Source organism: Astatotilapia calliptera, chromosome 8, assembly GCF_900246225.1.
Source record: "Astatotilapia calliptera chromosome 8, fAstCal1.2, whole genome shotgun sequence".
Taxonomy (NCBI): Eukaryota; Metazoa; Chordata; class Actinopteri; order Cichliformes; family Cichlidae; genus Astatotilapia; species Astatotilapia calliptera.
In genome coordinates, this window is record NC_039309.1 from 25,782,330 (window position 1) to 25,804,832 (window position 22,503).

Here is a 22,503-nt window from a genome sequence, read left to right on the forward strand (position 1 = left end):
TTAACAGTGTTTCCTCTTGTTCTTCAGGGTTCAAGGCTCTCCTGCGTTATGAGGGCTTTGACAGTGACACAAGTAAAGACTTCTGGTGTAACCTCTGCATACCTGAAGTTCGCCCTGTGGGATGGTGTGCTTCAAGTGGCAAACCCCTCGTACCTCCAAAAAGTGAGTGTTTTGACAAACAAATCACTTAAGTTTTCTTTAGCACTATGGTTAATTATTGCTGCTCTCTACAGGCATACAACATAAGTACTCTAACTGGAAAACGTTTCTTGTGAAGCGCCTCACTGGAGCTAAAACACTGCCACCTAACTTTAATGATATGGTAAGGCATCAGCCCAGTATTGTAAAGCTGCATTTTATATATTTATTTTATTTTTAAGTGTTCTTGCTGAACCTAAAATTACAATAAAACATTGTTGTTGTTTCTGTTCATCCTTGGCTGTTAAATTTCATCTTGGTTTAGTAAACCTGTCACTCATTTTTCACTGAAGGTACAGCAAAACATGCAATTTCCCTTTAAGAAGCTAATGCGAGTTGAGGTGGTTGATAAGAACTATCTCAGCCGGACACGGGTGGCGCTGGTAGAGCAAGTGATTGGAGGTCGCCTGAGGTTGGTCTATGAGGAGAGCCAGGGTGGAGCTGATGACTTCTGGTGCCACATGTATAGCCCTCTTATCCATAATATAGGCTGGTCAAGAAGCATTGGACACCGCTTCAAACGATCTGGTAGGCACACTCACTTTGTAAGGAGTCTGAGGAATCAAAACTTGTGAATTTTGAAAATTGTTATAGTTGATCAAGTAACAGTCCGGTGTGAATGTGGGTCACGTGTGTCAATATTTACTTGAAATCTTCATTGACACACGTGACTACAACAATGCCCACTTTATGTGTAACCAGTCATTTTCATGTATTCATATTCTAGATATAACAAGGAAATTAGATGGTCAAGTCGATGCTCCTCCACAGCTCTTCCAGAAGGTAAGACTTGGCAAAAGAACAGAATATATTTCATCCTTATTATCCCACATGTGAACCACCACTAAAAGTCCCTGTTCCCTTGCAAGCTTCCCCCTTTGAAAAGCAGATTTCACACTTCAGCTAGGAAGATTTTCAACACACAGACGTGATGTACTGTATGTGTGTGTACATGCATGATGAGTATTCAGCCAGGCATAACAGTGCTGCGACTGGTTTGGATTTATATTTAAAAAATTAAAGCACTCCTTTCATCAAAATGAATAAATACAGGATTAATGAATCTTTAAACTCCACTTAAATTCAAATCCAAGTGGGGAATAAGACCTGAAAACATCTTTTTCTTTACTTTAATGTCCCCTTTAATGAACTGGATTTTTTTTTGGCATCAAAAAAGCAAGTTTAAAACATTATTTGTTAACCAATATTTTGAAAGAAAGCTCGCAATCAAATAATACTGTGTTGCTTTTAACTGAAATGGCACAAATAAGGCTTTAAACGTTACTAAATACTTATTTATTGTCTGAGACTTTAAACATGTCCCCATAGTGTCTACTTTTCTACTCCTTGATCCTGGAGGCACAAACCTTTACAGGTGCATTCCCAAGTCAATCCTATTATAAAATGTTGCAGTTTCAATGTGAGTTGTCAATTCCAAACATAACAAACATTGAAAGTTATAACCCTTTATGGTATATAGTTTTGTTTTTTATTTTTAGAAAAAAAACTTTAACCTAATTTTTTAAGTGCTTGGGGGTCCCTGTTAATATAATAAGAAATATGTCTCTTCCACTCTCGAGCAAAATTTGTTTTGTTGCCTCGTGGTAGCCCTGTGTTATAAGGGTACCAAAATTTAAGTTTCATACTTATGTAGTAGATTCGGTGGGAAAGAGCTATTTATTCAAAATGTTATTGTGTAGTTTAACAAATCTGAAGTTAATCCTCATAAAAGCATTTAATCCAACAATGGTGTTCTGTGCTCTTGCTCATACATGCATGGATTTGTCTGTCTGTTTCTGTGTGTCTGATGTTGACTACTCCATTTGGAACTTCGTAAAATGGAGATGGATACTACATTTCTGTCATTTGACTTTTCAATTATCATTTCATCCTGGTGCATGACATTGGCACACAGTCCTTTTCAAGCTCCAGAAACGTTTGTGTACACAGATCATTTACATACACAAACTGTTGCTTAACCATGAACATCACATATGTATCACCCTTAATTGAATTAGAATAGCTTTTATTTATTTATATATATATATACACACACACACACACACACACACACACACACACACACACACACACACACACAGACAGAGTGGGGGGGTGCAGTTGCAACTATACTAAATAAGGTTATAATAAATACAGTTTAAAGAGGTAGGGATGTTGGTTGCATTGAAGTATAAATAGAAATACGGTTTATAAATAAGACTGGAGGAGCCACGGATTGAATCACCAACCTTCCGATCAGTAGGTGACCTGCTCTACCTCTACCTCCTGAGCTACAGCCACCCCCGTAGCTCAGGAGGTAGTTCAGAGACTCATAACTCATGAAGAAAGCAAGACGAACAGCTTTAACCGGTGTGCTCGGTTGTGTGTGTGCACGTGAACGTGAGTGACTGTGTGTGGATGTGTTTGTGTGACTTCCTGCTGATCACAAAGGGTCATCTCCCCTCCCCCTGTATATGGCTCAACCCCGTTTTAACAGTCTCACCATACACAAGCGCAGGAAGTAAAACATCCTCACTAAATAAGAAAGCAGAACTCTCACATAGGATGTCCCTACAATTAAACACTATAGCTATTGCATCCCCCACATAGATGTAGTCCGGGGAGGAGGACAGAAACTTACAAAACTTACAAATTTAAGTAAAACAATGACAACATTTAACAATTTCAACCTAACAGGCCCGCTTACTGTACCGTCACTCTAATCAAGTTCACTAAGGGGATGACCCTAACTGTCTGCATTCTTTTCATAAATTTTTCTTTCTTATTTTCTTTTCACTTGTCTGCCTTTTATTTTACAGACGAAGGAAGTGGACCAGAGTGGGGACTGGTTCAAAGATGGGATGAAGTTAGAAGCCATTGACCCCCTCAATCTCTCAGCTATATGTGTAGCTACTGTAAGAAAGGTAAGCCAGTTTTGATTTTGCAAAAGTCAGGATGGTGTAAAATGTAAATAAAACAGAATGCAATGATTTACAAATCTCCTGAACCCTTATTTTATTCACAATAAAACATAGAAAACAGATGTCTGAACTTAAATATTTTACTATTTGATGAAATATATTAGCTCACTTTGAATTTCATGGCAGCAACATGGCAAATTTGGGACAGGGGCAACAAAAGGCTGGTAAAGGAAGTGGTACTAAAAAGAAACGGATTTAGGAAGATTTTGCCACTAACCCTAACCTGATCTTAACAGGTTAAGATGATTATCAGTGTAACCAGTATAACCAGTGTTTCTCAGAATTCTCAAGGGGTTCACTAATGCATACACAAATGCAGGTAGGCTATTAAGTAACATTGTGTTGGCTATTAAGAAACGGCAAAGCCAAATGGAAACATGATATAGAAATACTACCATCTTCACTGGGTCAAAAGTCATTTGAAATAGACTTACACAAGGTGGAAAACTGTTTTGTGGTCAAACAAATTGAAATTTGAATATATGTTGATCAATGGTTATGACAATTTGCATATTAATGATAGAAGAAGTCACTTGGTGGATGAGTGATGAAATGTTTCTTCCACTGAAAATACTACGTCCAGATGAACAGAATCAATGTTTCAACACAGTGAATATCTTTGTGATTGCTGTAAAATTAAGGCTATAATTGCACCACTGTTATCTTCAATGTGATGTGCCAATACAGTGGAGAGCAGCTACCTGAACTTTATTTCCACAGAAGTACATTGTCTTGTTATTAAATGTACTTCCTTTCTGTATATGATTCTAGATATAGTAGCACCTCTGAAAAATACAGCCTGAAATCCAAAGTAGTTGACTAGAACTCTCAAACGTGCACCTTAAAACAGATAACTTATAAGCTGCAGAGGAAATGGCATCTAACTAATTTGGCAGATCATCATTTAGCCTGCAAAAGTAGATTATTGCTCTATAACAAAGCCCTCCGTAAAGGTAGAACATCGTACTACTCATCACTGACTAAAGGTAATAAGAATGATGGGTTTCTCTTCAGCACTGTAGCCAGGCTGACCAAAAGTCAGCTCTGTTAAGCCTAGGATTCCTTTATTTATAAAGAAATTCAAGAAGTCATCACTACTTAAGGTTAAAATATCATTAGAGAAAAAATTACTGTTACTGATGTAACTTTGTGTACACCTACTTTCAATACCACTAATAATTTATTTATTTCTCATCCACTATATTAAGTGGTGGTTACGTACCACCAGTATGCTTGGTAGTGGTTCCAAGCAATCCAAGCAGGTTAAAAAATCTAAAGTTATCAAACTGCATGCCACCGAATACCTGGCCAGTAGCATCACTTGATGAGTCATGAGAGCACTCTTGTTAACTAAATCAAAACCTTCATTTTTTTATTTTTTTTTTAAACCTGTAAACGAGAGAAATGGATACAGAAACAACACCGTGTTCCCAGAGTCTAACGCAGTGCCACAGACCGAGCATTAGCATTCTAGCTTCGAAGTCCACCTTTGTTGTAGTGTTCTTGTCCATTATTAATTATGTGGCAGGACGCGTGGACGTGTTGCTATTGACGACAGTCACGTACATTAGTACTAGTGTTTTGTAATGGGAAACCATCCAAGTTGGGTCGTGGCGATCCGTGGCCAGTTGATCTGGGTTAGGTGCTAATGGAAAAGGGGCTTTACTGCCATCAAATTGTAGCTCCATAGTGTAGTGGTTTATCCTGGTATGATCTCTTGGAGTTTGTCAGGAGGCAGCCAGCATATAAAGTCTGCCAAATCAAATATGTGAAGAGTCACCCCTTATGAACAATGGAGCAGCCAAATGTTTTTGGGGTGTAATTGGTAGGGGTGAGGGGTGAGGAGTGGGGGTTCCTGCTGTAAAATGAAAAAAATGTTTTAAATGGTATATTTTCTCAGTTTAAACCTTCAATCTGTTGTTTTTTGTTTTGTTTTTGTTTTTGTTTTTTTGTCCTCAGGTGTCAAGAGATTATAGATTTATGAGATTTGATTGTGTTCTGTTTCTAGTTGCATCTACATTTTTTTTTCTAAATATTTTTATTGAGTATTTGTGGATATAGTTTACAAAGAAAAAAAGACGGAAAACACAAACTTTACAATGAATACAAAAGAGAACTTCTCATGTTGGAACAGTTTTCCTTTCTTATTATTTAGCAAACAAGCAACAAGGGAAAAAAAGACAGAAAGAAAACAAAAAGAGGGGGAAAAAAAGAAAAAAGAAAGCCACCGAACATGGGAGGGCGAGGCAGCAACCTTCCGCCAATCAAAATGGCACGCCTAGCCAAGAGGGAACCAAAGGACAGCACCCTGCGCTTTGCTTTTGGAATATGCTTATCATCCTCTCCCGCTGTACCAAAGAGAGCAAGTAGGGGGTTGAGAGCTAGTTTCAGGCCGGTGGCCTTGTTCAAAGTCCAGAAAACCTCCTCCCGAAAAGCATCTACATTTTTGGAATTTAGGTTGTACATTAAAGTTGACATGACATAACTCTCTGCTATATAGGTGTTGGCAGATGGATATCTCATGATTGGGGTAGATGGCTCAGAGGCAGTCGATGGATCAGACTGGTTCTGCTACCATGGCACCTCCCCTTCCATCTTCCCTGTTGGCTTCTGTGAAATCAATAACATTGAACTCACACCCCCTAGAGGTACTCTACAGTTATATTTTTTTTCTTCACTTTGGAACCTTAAAATTTGGGGTTGTTTATGTTCTGACCTTGACACATACTGTGTTTCTCAGGGTACACTAAACTCCCATTCAAATGGTTTGACTACCTCAGAGAAACAGGTTCAGTAGCTGCTCCTGTCAGGCTCTTTAACAAGGTAAGGTTTATTGATGTATATCCTGTGTGGTTTTTAAACAGTTTAAAAATCTTCTGCTAATCAAAATCCCATAACTTGCAATAAAAACACCATCTGCAATTATCTACACCACAGGTGTCGAACTCCAGGCCTCGAGGGCCGGTATCCTGCAGGATTTTGATGTGTCCTTGATCCAACACAGCTGATTTAAATGGCTAAATTACCTCCTCAACATGTTATGAAGTTCTCCAGAAGCCTGGTAATGAACTAATCATTTCATTCAGGTGTGTTGACCCACAGTGATATCTAAAACCTGCAGGACACCGGCCCTCAAGGCCTGGAGTTCGACACCCCTGATCTACACTATATAGACCAGGGGTGGGGAACTCCAGGCCTCAAAGGCCGGTGTCCTGCAGGATATCACCCTGGGTCAACACACCTGAATATGATGATTAGTTCATTACCAGGCCTCTGGAGACATTCAAGACATGTTGAGGAGGTAATTTAGCCATTTAAATAAGCTGTGTTGGATCAAGGACACATCTAAAAAATTGCTTAACTCCTAGATATTCCATGATCAACTGTAAGCAGTATTATTGCAGAGGAAAAGCATTTGGGAACCACAGCAACTCAGCCATGAAGTGACAGACCACGTAAATTTGCAGTGCAGGGTTGCTGAGTCCTGAGCCATGTAGTCGGTTGTCAGTTATATGCTGTAGAGTTACAAACGTTCTCTAGCATTAACATTAGCACTATGCTGGGAGCTTCATGATATCGGTTTGTCAGTCTAGCTGACCCAGTACTTTTGTCTGTGTATAACTACAATCAAAACATGTGTGATAACTAAGTTTAAGGAAGTGATTCCTTCACTGTTAACATGATGGAGACTGAAAATGACTTTCCACTCTCCATCTTTGTTTGTCCTCGAAAAATTGTTGTTACAAGTGTTACACAAGTATGATTAATCTGTCCTCATTAAGATGGCTGTAATTAAATTATTACTTGAAAAGTTCTTACTAGCTACTTTTATTTCAAAACATTTGGAGATGTTAACTGTCAATCAGTTAAATAATCATTGCAAAAGAACAGATAATTTGCAAAGATTCAGTCCAGATTTGCGCCATAGCACAGACACGGCACTGGTAAGGTAACAAATGATCAATGATCAATTGATGATCAATGATCAATTCAATTACCACTGACAACAGTATTTTACTAAGGCGATTAGAATACAACGGTAGTATCAGTCAGTGTGGTCTGAATTTGATATCTCTACTAGATTTAAATTTCTCTTATTCATGCTCAAAAGTTGGTCACAGAGTTCCACGGGGATCCAAGAATGAGTGGCCATTTATTATTTTAAAATTGATACCATAGGTGCATCTACTAAAAATTGTGGACAAGTTTGAATATCAGTGACCTTGACCTCAAGGTCCAGGTCAGAGTCCATTTAAAAAAAACTTTTTCCCGCGACGTTTCAAAGAGCCGGAAAGTAAATAAACGGCAGACAGAAATGAGGCAGGTCGAATCGTCTTGGGTTTTACGCATGTGCAGTACTGGAACGTAAGCGTTTTCGGTTATTTGGCTCTCTCTCTTGGCTCTCGGCGAAGGCGGTCGCACTTTTTCTCCTCTCCTCCTTCCCCTTATCTTCCCTGCTTAGCCTCTTGTGTCCTTGTCTTGTCTCGTGTGTATTACTTTCCCTCGAACAGTCTCTCACTGTCGTTCTCTAAAACCTAAAAGAGAATTATGGATTTGATCAACTGGTCTCTGAATGCTATTGACACCCTTTTCTCAACGAGGAGTCTGGGCTCGGGAGAGCCCGAGTGCCCTGGAGGGACTTTCCCTGCCGGATACATGATGGATGGGTGGCAGAACTGGAAGATCATGTGCCTGGCGGGACTGTCGATCGAGGACGCTGAAGATATCTACCTATTCGGAACCATGATAACAGGGTTCTTGCTGATTGGAGCTGGCTTGGCCCTGACTTATTGGAGAAATATGAGAGCGGAACCGGCTGTTCAACCCCCCCCCCCCAAAGCTGCCCGCTGGAATCGAAGCAACTGGATGAGGCGCGACCTCTCACAACGAACGCAGTGTGGTTAACACCTTGGAGACGCTTACAGCTGCCGTGAAGACTCAAAACAACACCATTGAGTGTATGTTGGGATACATCCAAGAGAGGCCTACTCAAAATGAGACCCTTGAGCGAAAGTTGGATCACATCGCAGAACGGCTCACTGCAGTTGTGGGGTCTCAGAATCAAAAGAATGATAACACCATGGAACAGAAGTTTGATACCATCATGGGGAGGCTTGCGGCTCTCCAACGGGAGATTGAGGGACCAGTGTCGGAGTGTTAGGAACAGCTTGAAATTCTCCTCCTCTGAGCTGCTCGCATAAAAAGAAAATTGACAACATCAACATGCGGACACCATGGCGCCAGCTGGGGCTGGAGCCGAACAAAAACTTCCTGATAACGACTGTGTGATGACTATTCTTCCCATCCCATGCAAGGCCACCTGGATTGGCTAGCAGACTGTTTACTTAGCCTGATAGGGCGAAGGACACTGTCTCAGCTGAACTATGGACACGCACACACATACACTTACACTGATAAGCACTCACACATTTCCCTTCCCCTTCCAATGCCTTCGATGCTTGTTGCCTCCTGGGGACGGGTCTGGGCCCGCGCTGGAGAGTCGGCGCAGTGGCAGGATGGCTGCTGTGTTGCCTGGGATTACTCCTTATCCCCAACCCTGTTGCTGTTCACGTGCTCTATAATGTTGTACTGTGGACATTTATGTGCTTTCTGTGCAGAGGAGTTTTTTTTGTTTCCTGCTCTCATGCTGTCCTCCTGTAGCCCAGCATGAGTAGAGGTCTCTTTTTTTCCTCTTGTACCTTTCCCATTGTAGTGTACATTTCAGTGTTTTTTTTTTTCTGTAATGCAACCGTTCTCTGACTTGTATCCCCATGTGATGTCTGTGTTGTATGTGTAAGGTCGGGGGGCGGGTTCATTCCACTGCAGGGCAACCTGCCACTGCATGTGGCGAATAAACTTTGAACTTGAACTTGATTTAAATGTGGATGAACAACTCTATGAAAATTATAGTGTGGACGCGGAGCGTTTTCAGACGTATACACTGTTTTCATATTTATCCGGGCTAGTGTAGATATAGCCTTAGAATCACCAATTAACCTAACCCCACCCCACTAATTGCATGTCTTTGGACGGTGAGAGGAAGCTGGAGTACCTGGAGAGAACCCACACAAACTCCACACAGAAAGGCCCCGGCCAGGTGGTCGGGATTGAACTCAGGACCGTCTTGCTGTGAGGCAACAGTGCTAATCTCCATGTCACCGTGCCCCATCCATTTAAACAGTAGCAGTAAAAACTCATGTCATTATTGGTCATATTCATGTTATGACTGACAGGATTTGTAAAGTTTCTCACAAGCTTTTACTGAAGGATAAATACAGGCTGCAGTACTTTTAAGATCCGGGTTTTGTTTGTTAAATTTCTCTTTTTCCACTGTCCTTGATCCTTTCATGTCCTAGGAGGTTCCCAATCATGGGTTTCGGCTAGGCATGAAGCTGGAAGCTGTTGATCTGATGGAACCAAGGCTGGTGTGTGTCGCCACGGTGACAAGGATTGTGCACCGCCTACTGAGGATCCACTTTGATGGTTGGGAAGACGAGTATGATCAGTGGGTGGACTGCGAGTCGCCTGACCTCTATCCAGTGGGCTGGTGTCAGCTAACAGGCTACCAGCTCCAACCGCCTGCCTCACAGAGTAATGCCATAATGCTGTTCATACTTCTTCCTCTAGTGTCTTAGTGCAAAACGTTTAGAGAATTATTAATATCAAGGATCAGACAAGATAGTAGGGCAGAGAATGGGATCACTACATGAGACGGTTATAATGAACTACAGTAGGTCACGAATAGCTGTCACTTGACCAAAAACTTTTGGGATCTGCCTCAGAGAAAATGGTTGAGCTTATCAAGTTTAAGAAAGGACATTACATCACGCAGCCATTGAATGTGCAAGGGGGTATTGCTGCATTTCCAGAGGAAGAATAGGTGTTTTCTTGCCAATATATAACTGAGAAATAGAGAATCGTTTGTTATCCCACAGACCACCTGTGCGGTTGAGTGTGCGCACATCTAGACCTGTAAACATTGTGAGGTAGGGATGTGCATATGTGTTTGTTTGTCTCATAGGGGTGTTTATAAACTGCCACCAATCAGGAATGCCTGCTTAGAATTTATAGATTTACAGTGAGCTTATTTCAGGTCTATTTCTCGTACTGCATTTATTTCAGCAGTTCAATTGATCATTACGTTTTGTTTTTTTCTGTTTGTTTGTTTGTTTGTTTTGTTTCAGTGGTGTTTGTCCTGACCACTGAGAGTTAGTAAGATACACAAGAAAAGACAGTAGAAAGAAAGCAATATAGAAAAAAGGGAAAAATACAGAAGACTATGCCTGAGAAAGCTGAAAAAGCAAATGGGTGACACGGCGAAAGGAGAGAAAAGATAAGGAACAAACTGGTGCTGTGAAAGTTGAGCAGTGGCTAAATGCTGGGCCTCTCCAGATGCAATTTGTTGATCTCTAAGATGATGTGGACCCAAAAGAGCAGTTTGTACTGAAAGAAATTTCTCAGATATAAGGAAATTAGCCCCGTGTATCTTGACCATGTCTTGCTCCACACACAAAAGCAAGGCAATTTTCTCTGCAGTCAACATAATGAAAACTAAATATCCTTCGCAGCCTTAATGTAAATCTTCAAATTAACCGTTCCTCTTCATATGTAGGTCTTTTAAAACATTCTCTTTTTGTTTTGACTGTTCAGTCACTGCAAACCACCTGGAACTAGAAGATAGTAATATGAGCATGTTGCTGTGGTGGCTGTCTCAAGTCTGCCACCTTGCAGTAGGATGACATCCTGAACTATCTTACCTAGGGCTCTTGAACTTCTCTCCAACCATAACCTATATCATTTGGAGAATGTTTGCGCATGTGCCTCTGCCTCACAACTGCCAAAAAGATAATTATGTATCCTGCCAAAGCTGGAAAAGGCTCCGGCCCCCCTCCTCGTCCCGCGACACTGAATTGGATAAGAGGAAGACAGTCGTATGGATGTGCTTTCCTCTCATTGTATGCTTGAATGTCCTTTCTTGTTTCTTTTTTAGGTAACAGAGAAATGTCCCAGTCTGTTCCCAAGCAGAAGAAAAAGGCCCAGCAGTATAAAGGCCAAAAGAAAAGTGAGTATTCCCTTCTTTAGCATCAGAGTTTCTCTGCTTTATCTACTTGTTCTCCTTTTGTTATCAGCTATCTTAGTAAGGGGGCCCCTTACCCTAACCATTAAAAATGAATGCCTAACCCTTACCCTAAACCTAACCATAACCTAATTGTAACCCTGACACTAAAACCACATTTTGAGCCTCAAAAAGGCCTTCAAATATGTGAGGACCGGTGTGTGTGTGTGTCCTCACAAGTGACTGTTGGTTCTCACAAGTATAGTAGTAGTAGTAGAATGGAGATTTCGGTCCTCACAAAGATAGCTAGACAGGAACACACACACACACACACACACACACACACACACACACACACACACACACACACACACACACACACACACACACACACACTCTGATTTAATGCAAAAAGGTCTATTAACACATAGTGAGTGAGAAAGGTGACTGAAGAAGAAATACTTAACACAGCATCCCCGGCAGCCTATTGCAGCATAACTAAAGGAGGATTCAGGGTCACCTGATCCAGCCCTAACTATATGCTTTAATCCTCTGGGGTCGACAGACGCGCCGGTGCGTCAAAATCACATGACCAATTTAAGATGACACAGCAACAAGATGCAGCGACACAGAGTCTCCAATTCAACTTGGTTCGGAAGTGCGGACTGCAAGGCACATACCAGTTTTTAAATTGTGTCGTTTGGCCACGTAAAACCAGAGTTATGATAAAAAATACACGCAATGTTTTTTTTCTGAACAAAACAGTGGTGTTTACAGCGAGAAGAAATGGTTAAAAACGGCATTTTCTAAGGACAGCGCTAGCAAACACTGCGCTTGCGAGTGAAAAAAGAAAAAACACCCCTTCCCTATTGGTGTTAAAATTTACTGTGTCAGCCAATCAAAAAAATGATATGGCAACATGTGGCACTTGGTTTTTAGGAAGAGGGGGAAGTTTTAGGAGTGACACCTGCGAGAGAAAGCGGGCGAACGAAAGAGAGAGAGAGAGCGAGTTTTCATATGTGAGACATTAGTGACGTTTAGCGTGCTTGGAGGCTGTAGTTAGTGTGTAGTGTAGTAAATGTACAATTTCTATTTGCATTTCAAGTTATGAAAATGATTCGTTAAACATGTTTGTGGCTTTTACAATAAAAAATGTAATTTAAAAAAAAAGAATTTTCTCTGAATTTTTAAGCCTAGTCTTAAAGGTAGAGATGGTGTCTGTCTCCCAAATTAAATTTGGAAGCTGTTTCCAAAGAAAAGGGGCATGAAAACTGAAGCCTCTGCCTCCCATTCTATTTTTAACCTCCTAGGACCTAGCAGGTTTACTTCAACTAACCCTGACTTTCTCCGCCTCTTTGTCGGAAACCTGACTGTAGGAAGTGTCAGACATGGCGTGCTCCTTCCTTGAAGAGCCAGTAGATGTTGAAGCCCAAATTCTCCGCAGAGCTCTCCACCGGGAGAGAGTGATTAGAGCGCGTTCGGACATTTTATCATTTCCTGATGATTTCCTGTGTGAACGTTACCGTTTTTCAGCACAATCTATAATTTATTTGAATAACATCCTCAGGCCTAATATTGCTCATGTGACACATCGCGGACATTCTCTCAGTTCTGTACATATTATTTGTATTGCACTTCAGTTTTTTGCAAACGGGAGCTTTCTGTATAATGGTGACGTTGAGCACGTTTCCAAGGCTACCGTCTGTCGGACAGTCAGGAATGTTACAGTTGCACTGAAACGTCTCCTGTACTCGTTTGTGGTGTTCCCCGGTCATGGACCCACAAGATTTATCAAAGAGGGATGCCACAAAATTGCAGGTATCAGGATGAACGAAACTTAATTCATGATGTGGTGACACTTGAACTACTACTTAAATTTTACATTTATTTTCACGGTTCCCAGGCGTGATTGGCTGTATAGATGGCACTCACATTCCAATCATTGCTCCTTCAGTAAATGAAGGAGACTATGTGAACAGGAAGTCTTTCCACAGCATTAATGTACAGGTACATAGTTCCCTGTAGCATTTCAAACTAACAAATTATTTCATTATAGTAATGGATGCTAATTTGTGTTCTCTGCACTGTGAAGATCATATGTGATGCTACCAACATTATCACAAATGTGGAAGCCAACTGCTCAGCCTCTGTGAGTGGTGGTGGTGGTGGAGGACCCCCACCTATTTTTCGGGCCTCCGCTTTTTTTCTGTTGGCTATAACGGGTCACATTTGAGCATACAGAGTAAGCAAATATGTACTTGTAACGTGCTCAGATAATTTCAATAAGTGCTTACAGAAAGAAAATTAATGTAGCCTCTAACTGCAATTGATTGACATCGGACAAACAGATCAAGCACTATGGCTCATAATACAATTACACCTTACCTGTTTGGACTATATTTTTATATTTCATTTTTACTTGCTGCCAGGAACGTTTGGGGCCTGTTGGGTTGCACCTGCGCTCAAATCACATCACAAAATAAAATGTATGAAATAAAAAATAAAATATAATAAAATAACGTGTTAAATGGGTGGAAATCCCTAGATCAATGTTTAAATTAACACTCACGCATTGACTCTGTCGGCTATGTTTTGCCATGCATGCTCTCTTTCTTTTGCAGCTGAGGCTGTGTTACTTTTTTTCCGCGGAATTTGCATGTTATCGGCATATGCTGCCATCAGAATTTCGGCCTCAAGCGCTGTAAGATACATTGTCCGCGCCTTCTTTCCCTCCGTCTCCATGGTGACTCGCTTAATCTGTGCTCCACTAATCAGGGCTTTATGTATCCTCGTGCGCGCGCTTAACTTGGGGTTAAAGCAACTCCGCGTTGACTGAACTAATTGTTATCAGCCTTTCTGAAACCGAATATTCCGAGTTGGACAGTTCGGGGTTACTCAACCCTGAGTATCGTTTTTCACTCTGAGTTTTCTAAACCGGCTTCCTGAAATAGGGCCCAGGGGCCCGTTTTTCGTACCTCGCTAAGTAAGTTAGCTGGATTTGATTGTTGACGATTTCGCATGATCCTGGATCGTTCGGTTCCCCGAAGCTCATCCGGGACTTGCTGTCATAGCAACATATCCGTAAGCGTAAACCTGCTCGGGAGCAGGTTTACTTTATGTAAACAGGATTAGATCGCGGCCACGCAGGTATGTCCGCTTCATTTATACGAAAGCAACAGCGATATTTTACCACTGTTTCACCATAAATAAATAACATCAATGTAACTAAAGATAATGCAGCACTTGATCCTTTTATTGATTCCATACAGATACATACAGGTCATTTCCTAAAAAAGGGAAATGTACTATTAATCATTCTATTACTTCGTGTAATCAAGATGAGAGACCACGGCTATAAAAGCGAAGGTGGATTTGGGAAGTCTGTCGCAGCCATGTCCTGTCCGTATACGCGAGCCACCCATTGCGGAAGGTGCAAGATTGATAAGGAGAGTTTTCAGAATTCAGCGTATATTGCGGGATAGACAGGATCCTTTAGCTCAGCGCGACAGTGTGCTCATAGAGAGATATCGATATTCCCGTGAGGGTATTATTTACTTAACCAACTTGTTGACGAGGGGGTGCAGGACCACCACCTGTCTTTTGTTGCTTTGCCCTTTTCTTGGTTGCTGTTATGAACAAACAAACAGATTATTTCAGGGTCTCTTTTCAAGAGACGAAAACCAATATAAGTGATAAATATTACCATTCTGTAGAATATTCTAATATTTCACTTTTACTTGTTCCCATGTTCTAGTGGGTCCTGTCGTGGCTCTAATGTGAAAGAGGATATAATGTAATATAATATAATATGATATAATGTAATATAAAATAATATAATAAATTTACCCTACCGCCTACTGGTGTTGGCCAGAGGGGCCGATGGCGCGATATGGCAGCCTGGCTTCTGTCAGTCTGCCCCAGGGCAGCTGTGGCTACAACCGTAGCTGCCTCCACCAGTGTGTGAATGTGAGAGTGGATGAATAGTGGCATTGTAAAGCGCTTTGGGTGCCTTGAAAAACGCTATATAAATCCAATCCATTATTATTATTATTATTATTATTATTATTATTATTATTATTAAATTACTTACGAGTTTAATTTGTCAGCAACTTTCTGCCAGCCCTCTCTCCTTGCTTTTGCAGCATTTGCAGTGTTCCCTTACGTTTTAATTAAACTCTGAAACTCCTGAAATCCGTCAATCAAGAGTTCTTGCTCTGCTGCCGAAAAATATCGAGCGCGCTCCTTCGACATTTTCGCCGACCAATCAAAGGGTTGCCGATCAATGTTTCTACTATCGATGCGTAGCCCCTGTTAAGCCACCCGGTGATCTCACATTACTTCATCCAGCTGTACTAAGCGTCAATAACAGGTGTGTTCGAAGAACCGGAATAGGGAGCTCAAAGTTAGCGCGATGATTTGATCTTGGATGTGTCATTTGATCTTGGATGTAGTAAGCGAGGTACGAAGAACGGACCCCTGGTGTCCACATATGTGGACATCACATTTTGGGTTGTCTAGACAAAATACAAAATTTTGCTCTAAAGGGGCCTGATATCCACTTACGAGAATATTATACTGCCTCTGTTTTATCAAAATTTAAAACAAATGTCTTCACATGTGGCTCTAATTTTTCTTAGAAACAAATATTGGGTAAAAAATAAAAATAAAAAAAATCTGGTGATTCTTTCTTTCATCGGGTCCCAATATGCCCAAATATCAAAGAGAAATTAAAATGCTTTCCATGGAAGAGTTCAGGTCTTAGGAGGTCAAATATCACAAGTAAGCCTGCAGACGTGCTCTAATGGGGCGATATAGTACTTTAAAGTCATTACGATAAGATGGGGGATGATTATTCAAGACCTTGTATGTGAGGAGCAGGATTTTGAATTCAGTTTGGATTTAACAGGGAGCCAATATAGGAGATATACGCTTTCTCTTTCTAGTCTAGGATGTCCTGATTATAACAAATTACAGTAGTCCAGGTTAGAGGTAATAAATGCATGACCTAGTTTTTCAGCGACACTCTAAGACAGGATATTTCTAATTTTAGAAATATTGCACAAATGGAAGAAAGCAGTCCTACATATTTTAGTATCCTTTTAAATACCATATTTCTAAGATTTTCAGGGCCGAGTACAATAAACTCAGTTTGATCTGAATTTAATTCAATTCAGTTTTATTTATATAGCGCCAAATCACAACAGTCGCCTCAAGGTGCTTTATATTGCACAGTAGATCCTACAATAATAGATATAGAGAAAAACCCAACAATCATATGACCCCCTATGAGCAAGCACTTTGGTGACAGTGGGAAGGAAAAACTCCTTTTAACAGAAACCTCTGGCAGAACCCGGCTCAGGGAGGGGCGGGGCTATCTGCTGCAACTGGTTGGGGTGAGAGAAGGAAAACAGGATAAAGACATGCTGTGGAAGAGAGACAGAGATTAATAGCAGGTACGAATTTTAGAAGCAGAAAGTTAGAGGTCATCTAGGTCTTCGTGTCTTTAAGACAATTGTGCAGTTTAACTAATTGGTGTGTGTTATCTGGCTTCATGTATAGATCGAGTTGGGTGTCATTTGTATAGCAGTGAAAATATATCCTATGCCTTTAGCACTCACAGATCAGAGAGAGAGAGAGATTTAAAAAAGAAAAAAAATTAGGGGTGCAACGATACTCGTATCGATATTGAACCGTTCGATACAGTGCTTTCGGTTCGGTACGCATATGTATCGAACAATACAACATTTGTAATTTATTTTATCAACTTTCCTTCTGACGATGCTGTCTGTGTTGAGCGCTCAGTGGATCTGCGCTCGACAGTGCAGCCTAGGCGGAGCAGTCGAGTGCAGATTCACTGAGCGCAGGGCAAGCTAGCGAGACAGAAGCTAAGCTCCCGTTGCAACATGGCAAATTGAACCTCCCCAACCCTCATTCAGATCTGGCGTTTGGAACTATTTTGGTTTTCATGTGACGTACAGTGGGGCAAAAAAGTATTTAGTCAGCCACCGATTGTGCAAGTTCCCCCACTTAAAATGATGACAGAGGTCAGTAATTTGCACCAGAGGTACACTTCAACTGTGAGAGACAGAATGTGGAAAAAAAAATCCATGAATTCACATGGTAGGATTTGTAAAGAATTTATTCGTAAATTAGGGTGGAAAATAAGTATTTGGTCACCTCAAACAAGGAAAATCTCTGGCTCTCACAGACCTGTAACGTCTTCTGTAAGAAGCTTTTCTGTTCCCCACTCGTTACCTGTATGAATGGCACCTGTTTGAACTCATCATCTGTATAAAAGACACCTGTCCACAGCCTCAAACAGTCAGACTCCAAACTCCGCCATGGCCAAGACCAAAGAGTTTTCGAAGGACACCAGGAAAAGTATTGTAGACCTGCACCAGACTGGGAAGAGTGAATCTACAATAGGCAAGCAGCTTGGTGTGAAAAAATCAACTGTGGGAGCAATCATCAGAAAATGGAAGACATACAAGACCACTGATAATCTCCCTCGGTCTGTGGCTCCACACAAGATCTCATCCCGTGGGGTCAAAATGATCATGAGAACGGTGAGCAAAGATCCCAGAACCACACGGGGGGACCTGGTGAATGACCTGCAGAGAGCTGGGACCAAAGTAACAAAGGTCACCATCAGTAACACACTACAACGGCAGGGAATCAAATCCCGCAGTGCCAGACGTGTTCCGCTGCTGAAGCCAGTGCATGTCCAGGCCCGTCTGGAGTTTGCCAGAGAGCACATGGATGATACAGCAGAGGATTGGGAGAATGTCATGTGGTCAGATGAAACCAAAGTAGAACTTTTTGGTATAAACTCAACTCGTCGTGTTTGGAGGAAGAAGAATACTGAGTTGCATCCCAAGAACACCATACCTACTGTGAAGCATGGGGGTGGAAACATCATGCTATGGGGCTGTTTTTCTGCCAAGGGGACAGGACGACTGATCCGTGTTAAGGACAGAATGAATGGGGCCATGTATCGTGAGATTTTGAGCCAAAACCTCCTTCCATCAGTGAGAACTTTGAAGATGAAACGAGGCTGGGTCTTCCAACATGACAATGATCCAAAACACACCGCCCGGGCAACAAAGGAGTGGCTCCGTAAGAAGCATTTGAAAGTCCTGGAGTGGCCTAGCCAGTCTCCAGACCTCAACCCCATAGAAAATCTGTGGCGGGAGTTGAAAGTCCGTGTTGCTCGGCGACAGCCCCAAAACATCACTGCTCTCGAGAAGATCTGCATGGAGGAATGGGCCAAAATACCAGCTACTGTGTGTGCAAACCTGGTAAAGACCTATAGTAAACGTTTGACCTCTGTTATTGCCAACAAAGGTTATTTTACATGTTAGTATTGAGTTGTATTTTTGTTATTGACCAAATACTTATTTTCCAAGTGCAAAGACAAGTGGAAGCAGACGCAAAACAACAAGCACGCATGCTACAAACTTTACCCGAGTCATTTAGACAGCCGTTAGCACAGGATTCTCCTTATGGGGACCTGATATGTTTAATATGCTGCTGAGAGTATACTCCAGAAGAAGCGTATAGTATAGCTTTTATTTTGGAAAGAGACATTTCTCTGTAATAAACTCTCTTTTCCAAAGATGAGTGACGTCCCCGGGCTAGCGATTTTTTTTTTTTTTTCCAGTCAGGTTACCAAAATCTATCTCTTCCCTGCCCGTCGGGCTATCGCAGGAAGGAAAAATATATGTCAATGCTTTTGCATTCTTTCGGAAATGTAGCTGGGTAATTATGTCATTGGCATCGGTGAGCTACTGTCAATATGTGACATATTGAAATTGAGTTTGAATTTGCGCTTGTTTTTTGCTTTCACTTTGCAATGACAGCACCGAACTGTGTATAGAGAGCGACAGCACTGATTGGTGAGTGATGATAATTTGCGCACCAATTCCTCTGACATCGTCTTATCAATCGTTAGCTTACTATGCAAACACGACAAGTGAAATCTCCCGCAGCTTAAACATGTGAGAGGTTGATCATGCAGAGAATCGCTGAGCTTATGTGAGTACGTGTGTAAAAGCAGCAGGATATATATATTTTAGTTCTGCTGAGCCAAATAAGACAGGTCAGGGTGAAGAAGTGACAGCCAAAGAAAAGCTTACCACAAAACGGAAAAGTAATGACAAATCAGACTATAAGGCAAAAAGAAAGTGCAGCTTTATGGTTTCATGGACAAAAGAATTTGTGTGGCTGCAATATGACGAGCTAAATAACCAGGGCTGCACATAAGTGGTCCGCAGGTGCACATTCGCTGTCAAAATAAAAAACGCACACAAGATAAGAAGTTGCAACATGTGTTTGCATACATAAGATTTTCAGGAGGAGGACAGACATTTGTTTAGAACTCTTAAAGATATCGAAGAAGCTCCTTTAAGCAATTACTGTGATATTCCTCCACCTCCAAAGAAATGTCAGGAGTCCAAACCACAAAAGAAGCACGTATTCTCAGAAAAGTAGTTGCAGGAGGTGAGCTGGCTTCAAACAAATGATGAACGCACAGAGATGTGGTGCGGAATGTGCCGTGAAAATTTAATAAATGACAAAATCAAAAAGGCATGAACATTTTTTTTTTTTTTTTGTGTATCGAAAACATATCGAACTGTGACACCAAAGTAGCGAACCAAACCGTGAATTTTGTGTATCGGTGCAACGATACACAAAATTCACGGTTTGGTTCGGTCACGGTTCGATATTTTTTTCGATACATGCCTTTTTAATTTGTCATTTATCAAAATTAGAAATATATATATTTTAACTCAAAAGTACAGTTTTTAAATTTAATGTTGCTGAAACAAAAAAAGTAATTAAAAAAAAAAAAAATATATATATATATATATATATATATATATATCTGATTGAGGAATCACTCATCTTTGGAAAAGAGAGTTTATTACAGAGAAATGTCTCTTTCCAAAATAAAAGCTATACTATCCGCTTCTTCTGGGCTATATTCTCAGCAGCATATTAAACATAACAGGTCCCCATAAGGAGAATCCTGTGCTAACGGCTGTCTAAATGACTCTGGTAAAGTTTGTAGCATGCGTGCTTGTTGTTTTGCGTCTGCTTCCACTTGTCTTTGCACTTGGATGATGTCGACGTAAATGTGCAGTCATATTCGTTGTGTTCCCACTAGTGCTGTCAGCGTTAATCTGAAATGACGTTAATGCCACAACACGGCAAATCTCCTTTAACGAGCTACCGCGGATCGCCCCGTGTGTGGGGCTGGACGGCCAACACCATAACGAGCAAACTACGCTAACGCACTAGTTCCCACCCATGTAATTGAGCATTGCGTGGCACATCCGACACTGTTTCACTTTTGTCCATGACGCGCTTACCTTCAGGGTCATACGTCACATGAAAACCAAAATCCAAACGCCAGATCTGAATGAGGGTTGGGGAGGTTCAATTTGCCATGTTGCAACGGGAGCTTAGCTTCTGTCTCGCTAGCTTGCCCTGCGCTCAGTGAATCTGCACTCGACTGCTCCGCCTAGGCTGCACTGTCGAGCGCAGATCCACTGAGCGCTCAACACAGACAGCATCGTCAGAAGGAAAGTTGATAAAATAAATTAAAAATGTTGTATTGTTCGATACATATGCGTACCGAACCGAAAGCACTGTACCGAACAGTTCAATATCGATACGAATATCGTTGCACCCCTAATATATATGTCTATACCATGTGTTTTGGGGGGGTGTGTGTGTGTGTGTGTGTGTGTGTGTGTGTGTGTGTGTGTGTGTGTGTGTGTGTGTGTGTGTGTGTGTGTGTGTGTGTTTTGTTTTTATGGACATGAAGTCTGCCAATAAAGATTGAATTTGATGATGCTGCCTAAGGGAAGCATGTATAATGTAAACAGAATTGGTCCTAGCACTGAACCCTGTGGGACTCCATGATTAACCTCATTGTGTGAAGAGGACTCTCCATTTACATGCACAAATTGGAGTCTATTACATAGATATGATTCAAATCTAAAGCATGATGTAATCACTGTAATCACAGGATATTATGGTCGACAGTATCAAACATGCTTCACTGAGGTCAAGCAGTGTTTGACAACTACTCTACTCAACTTGAATTTTTGAGATGAAAGGAAGGTTGGAGATTGGCCTATAATTAGGTAAGACAGGTGGGTCAAGAGATGGCTTTTTAAGTAACTGTTTAACTACAGCCAGTTTGAAGGCCTGTGGTACATAGCAAGGAATGGGTTCTAAAAGTCACATGGATGGTTCGGAAGTAATTACTGAAGTTAACTTAGAAGAGTCAATGGGAGAAAAAGACTTTAAATAAATATCAATGGTACTAAAAGCATCTGTAGAAAATGTTATGCCTGTGAGACAGTAATGAGTAATTTTTTCTCCAATGATTAAAATTTTATTTATGAAGAAATTCATGAAATCGTTACTTAACGTTAATGGAATGGTTGGCTCAACAGAGCTCTGACTTTTTGTTACCCTGGCTACAGAGCTGAAGAGAAACCTGGGGTTGTTCTTATTTTCTTCAATCAGTGATAAATAGTTGATTGGCTAAATGATCTTCTAGATTTGTGACACGCTATTTCCTCTCCAGCTTACGAGTTATCTGCTTTAGGCTACGTGTTTGAGAATTATACCATGGAGTCAGGTACTTCGGATTTGAGACTCTCTTTTTCACAAGAGCTACAGTATCCACAGTCATAATTATTAAAATTATTAAAAAGATAATCGACCTGTGTTAAGTAGAGCAGGGCGATATGACCAAAAATATCTATCACGATATAAATTTTAAAATTTGCGATAACGATATAACTGACGATATAATTGACACTAGACAAAATACTTTACAACTCCACAACTTTAGTGCAAAAAAACCCATTAATGTATTTTCACTTAAACAAGCAGCTGTTTTTTTTATGTGCATTGAAGTCATATAAAAAATTTACAGTGCAAATTCCTTGCTGACATTTTAACCAAAAGGTATTTCCAGTGGAAATTGGCCGACATATCCTCAGCATAACCATGTATAATATCCACAACTTAAAAAGAGGTTACACACACACACACACACACACACAATATGGTAATATTATGTTGAAGCACAGTACATATCATACATATCACTCCGCGAGGCTCCTGCCTAATATAGCCGTAATGCTCCCAATCCATCAAGCGGTGCGGGTTCGTAGCTTAGCAAAGTCGTACTAAAACATTTGACAGATTTTCGAGCGCCGTGTACATAAAATCGTTTCGAGGTCAGTA

General features: G+C 40.9%; 1 protein-coding gene across 1 annotated transcript in view; it reads left to right on the forward strand.

The window, feature by feature from the left end:
* mbtd1 (mbt domain containing 1) overlaps window positions 1–22,503 on the forward strand; it is a 44,789-nt gene that overhangs the window by 12,663 nt on the left and 9,623 nt on the right. The window contains exons 7-15 of the mRNA XM_026177598.1: window positions 28–162; window positions 234–322; window positions 492–726; window positions 926–981; window positions 3,018–3,122; window positions 5,680–5,827; window positions 5,920–6,002; window positions 9,536–9,770; window positions 11,170–11,241. Of these exons, the coding sequence (XP_026033383.1) occupies window positions 28–162; window positions 234–322; window positions 492–726; window positions 926–981; window positions 3,018–3,122; window positions 5,680–5,827; window positions 5,920–6,002; window positions 9,536–9,770; window positions 11,170–11,241 (1,158 nt within the window). The remainder of the gene's footprint in view (window positions 1–27; window positions 163–233; window positions 323–491; window positions 727–925; window positions 982–3,017; window positions 3,123–5,679; window positions 5,828–5,919; window positions 6,003–9,535; window positions 9,771–11,169; window positions 11,242–22,503) is intronic.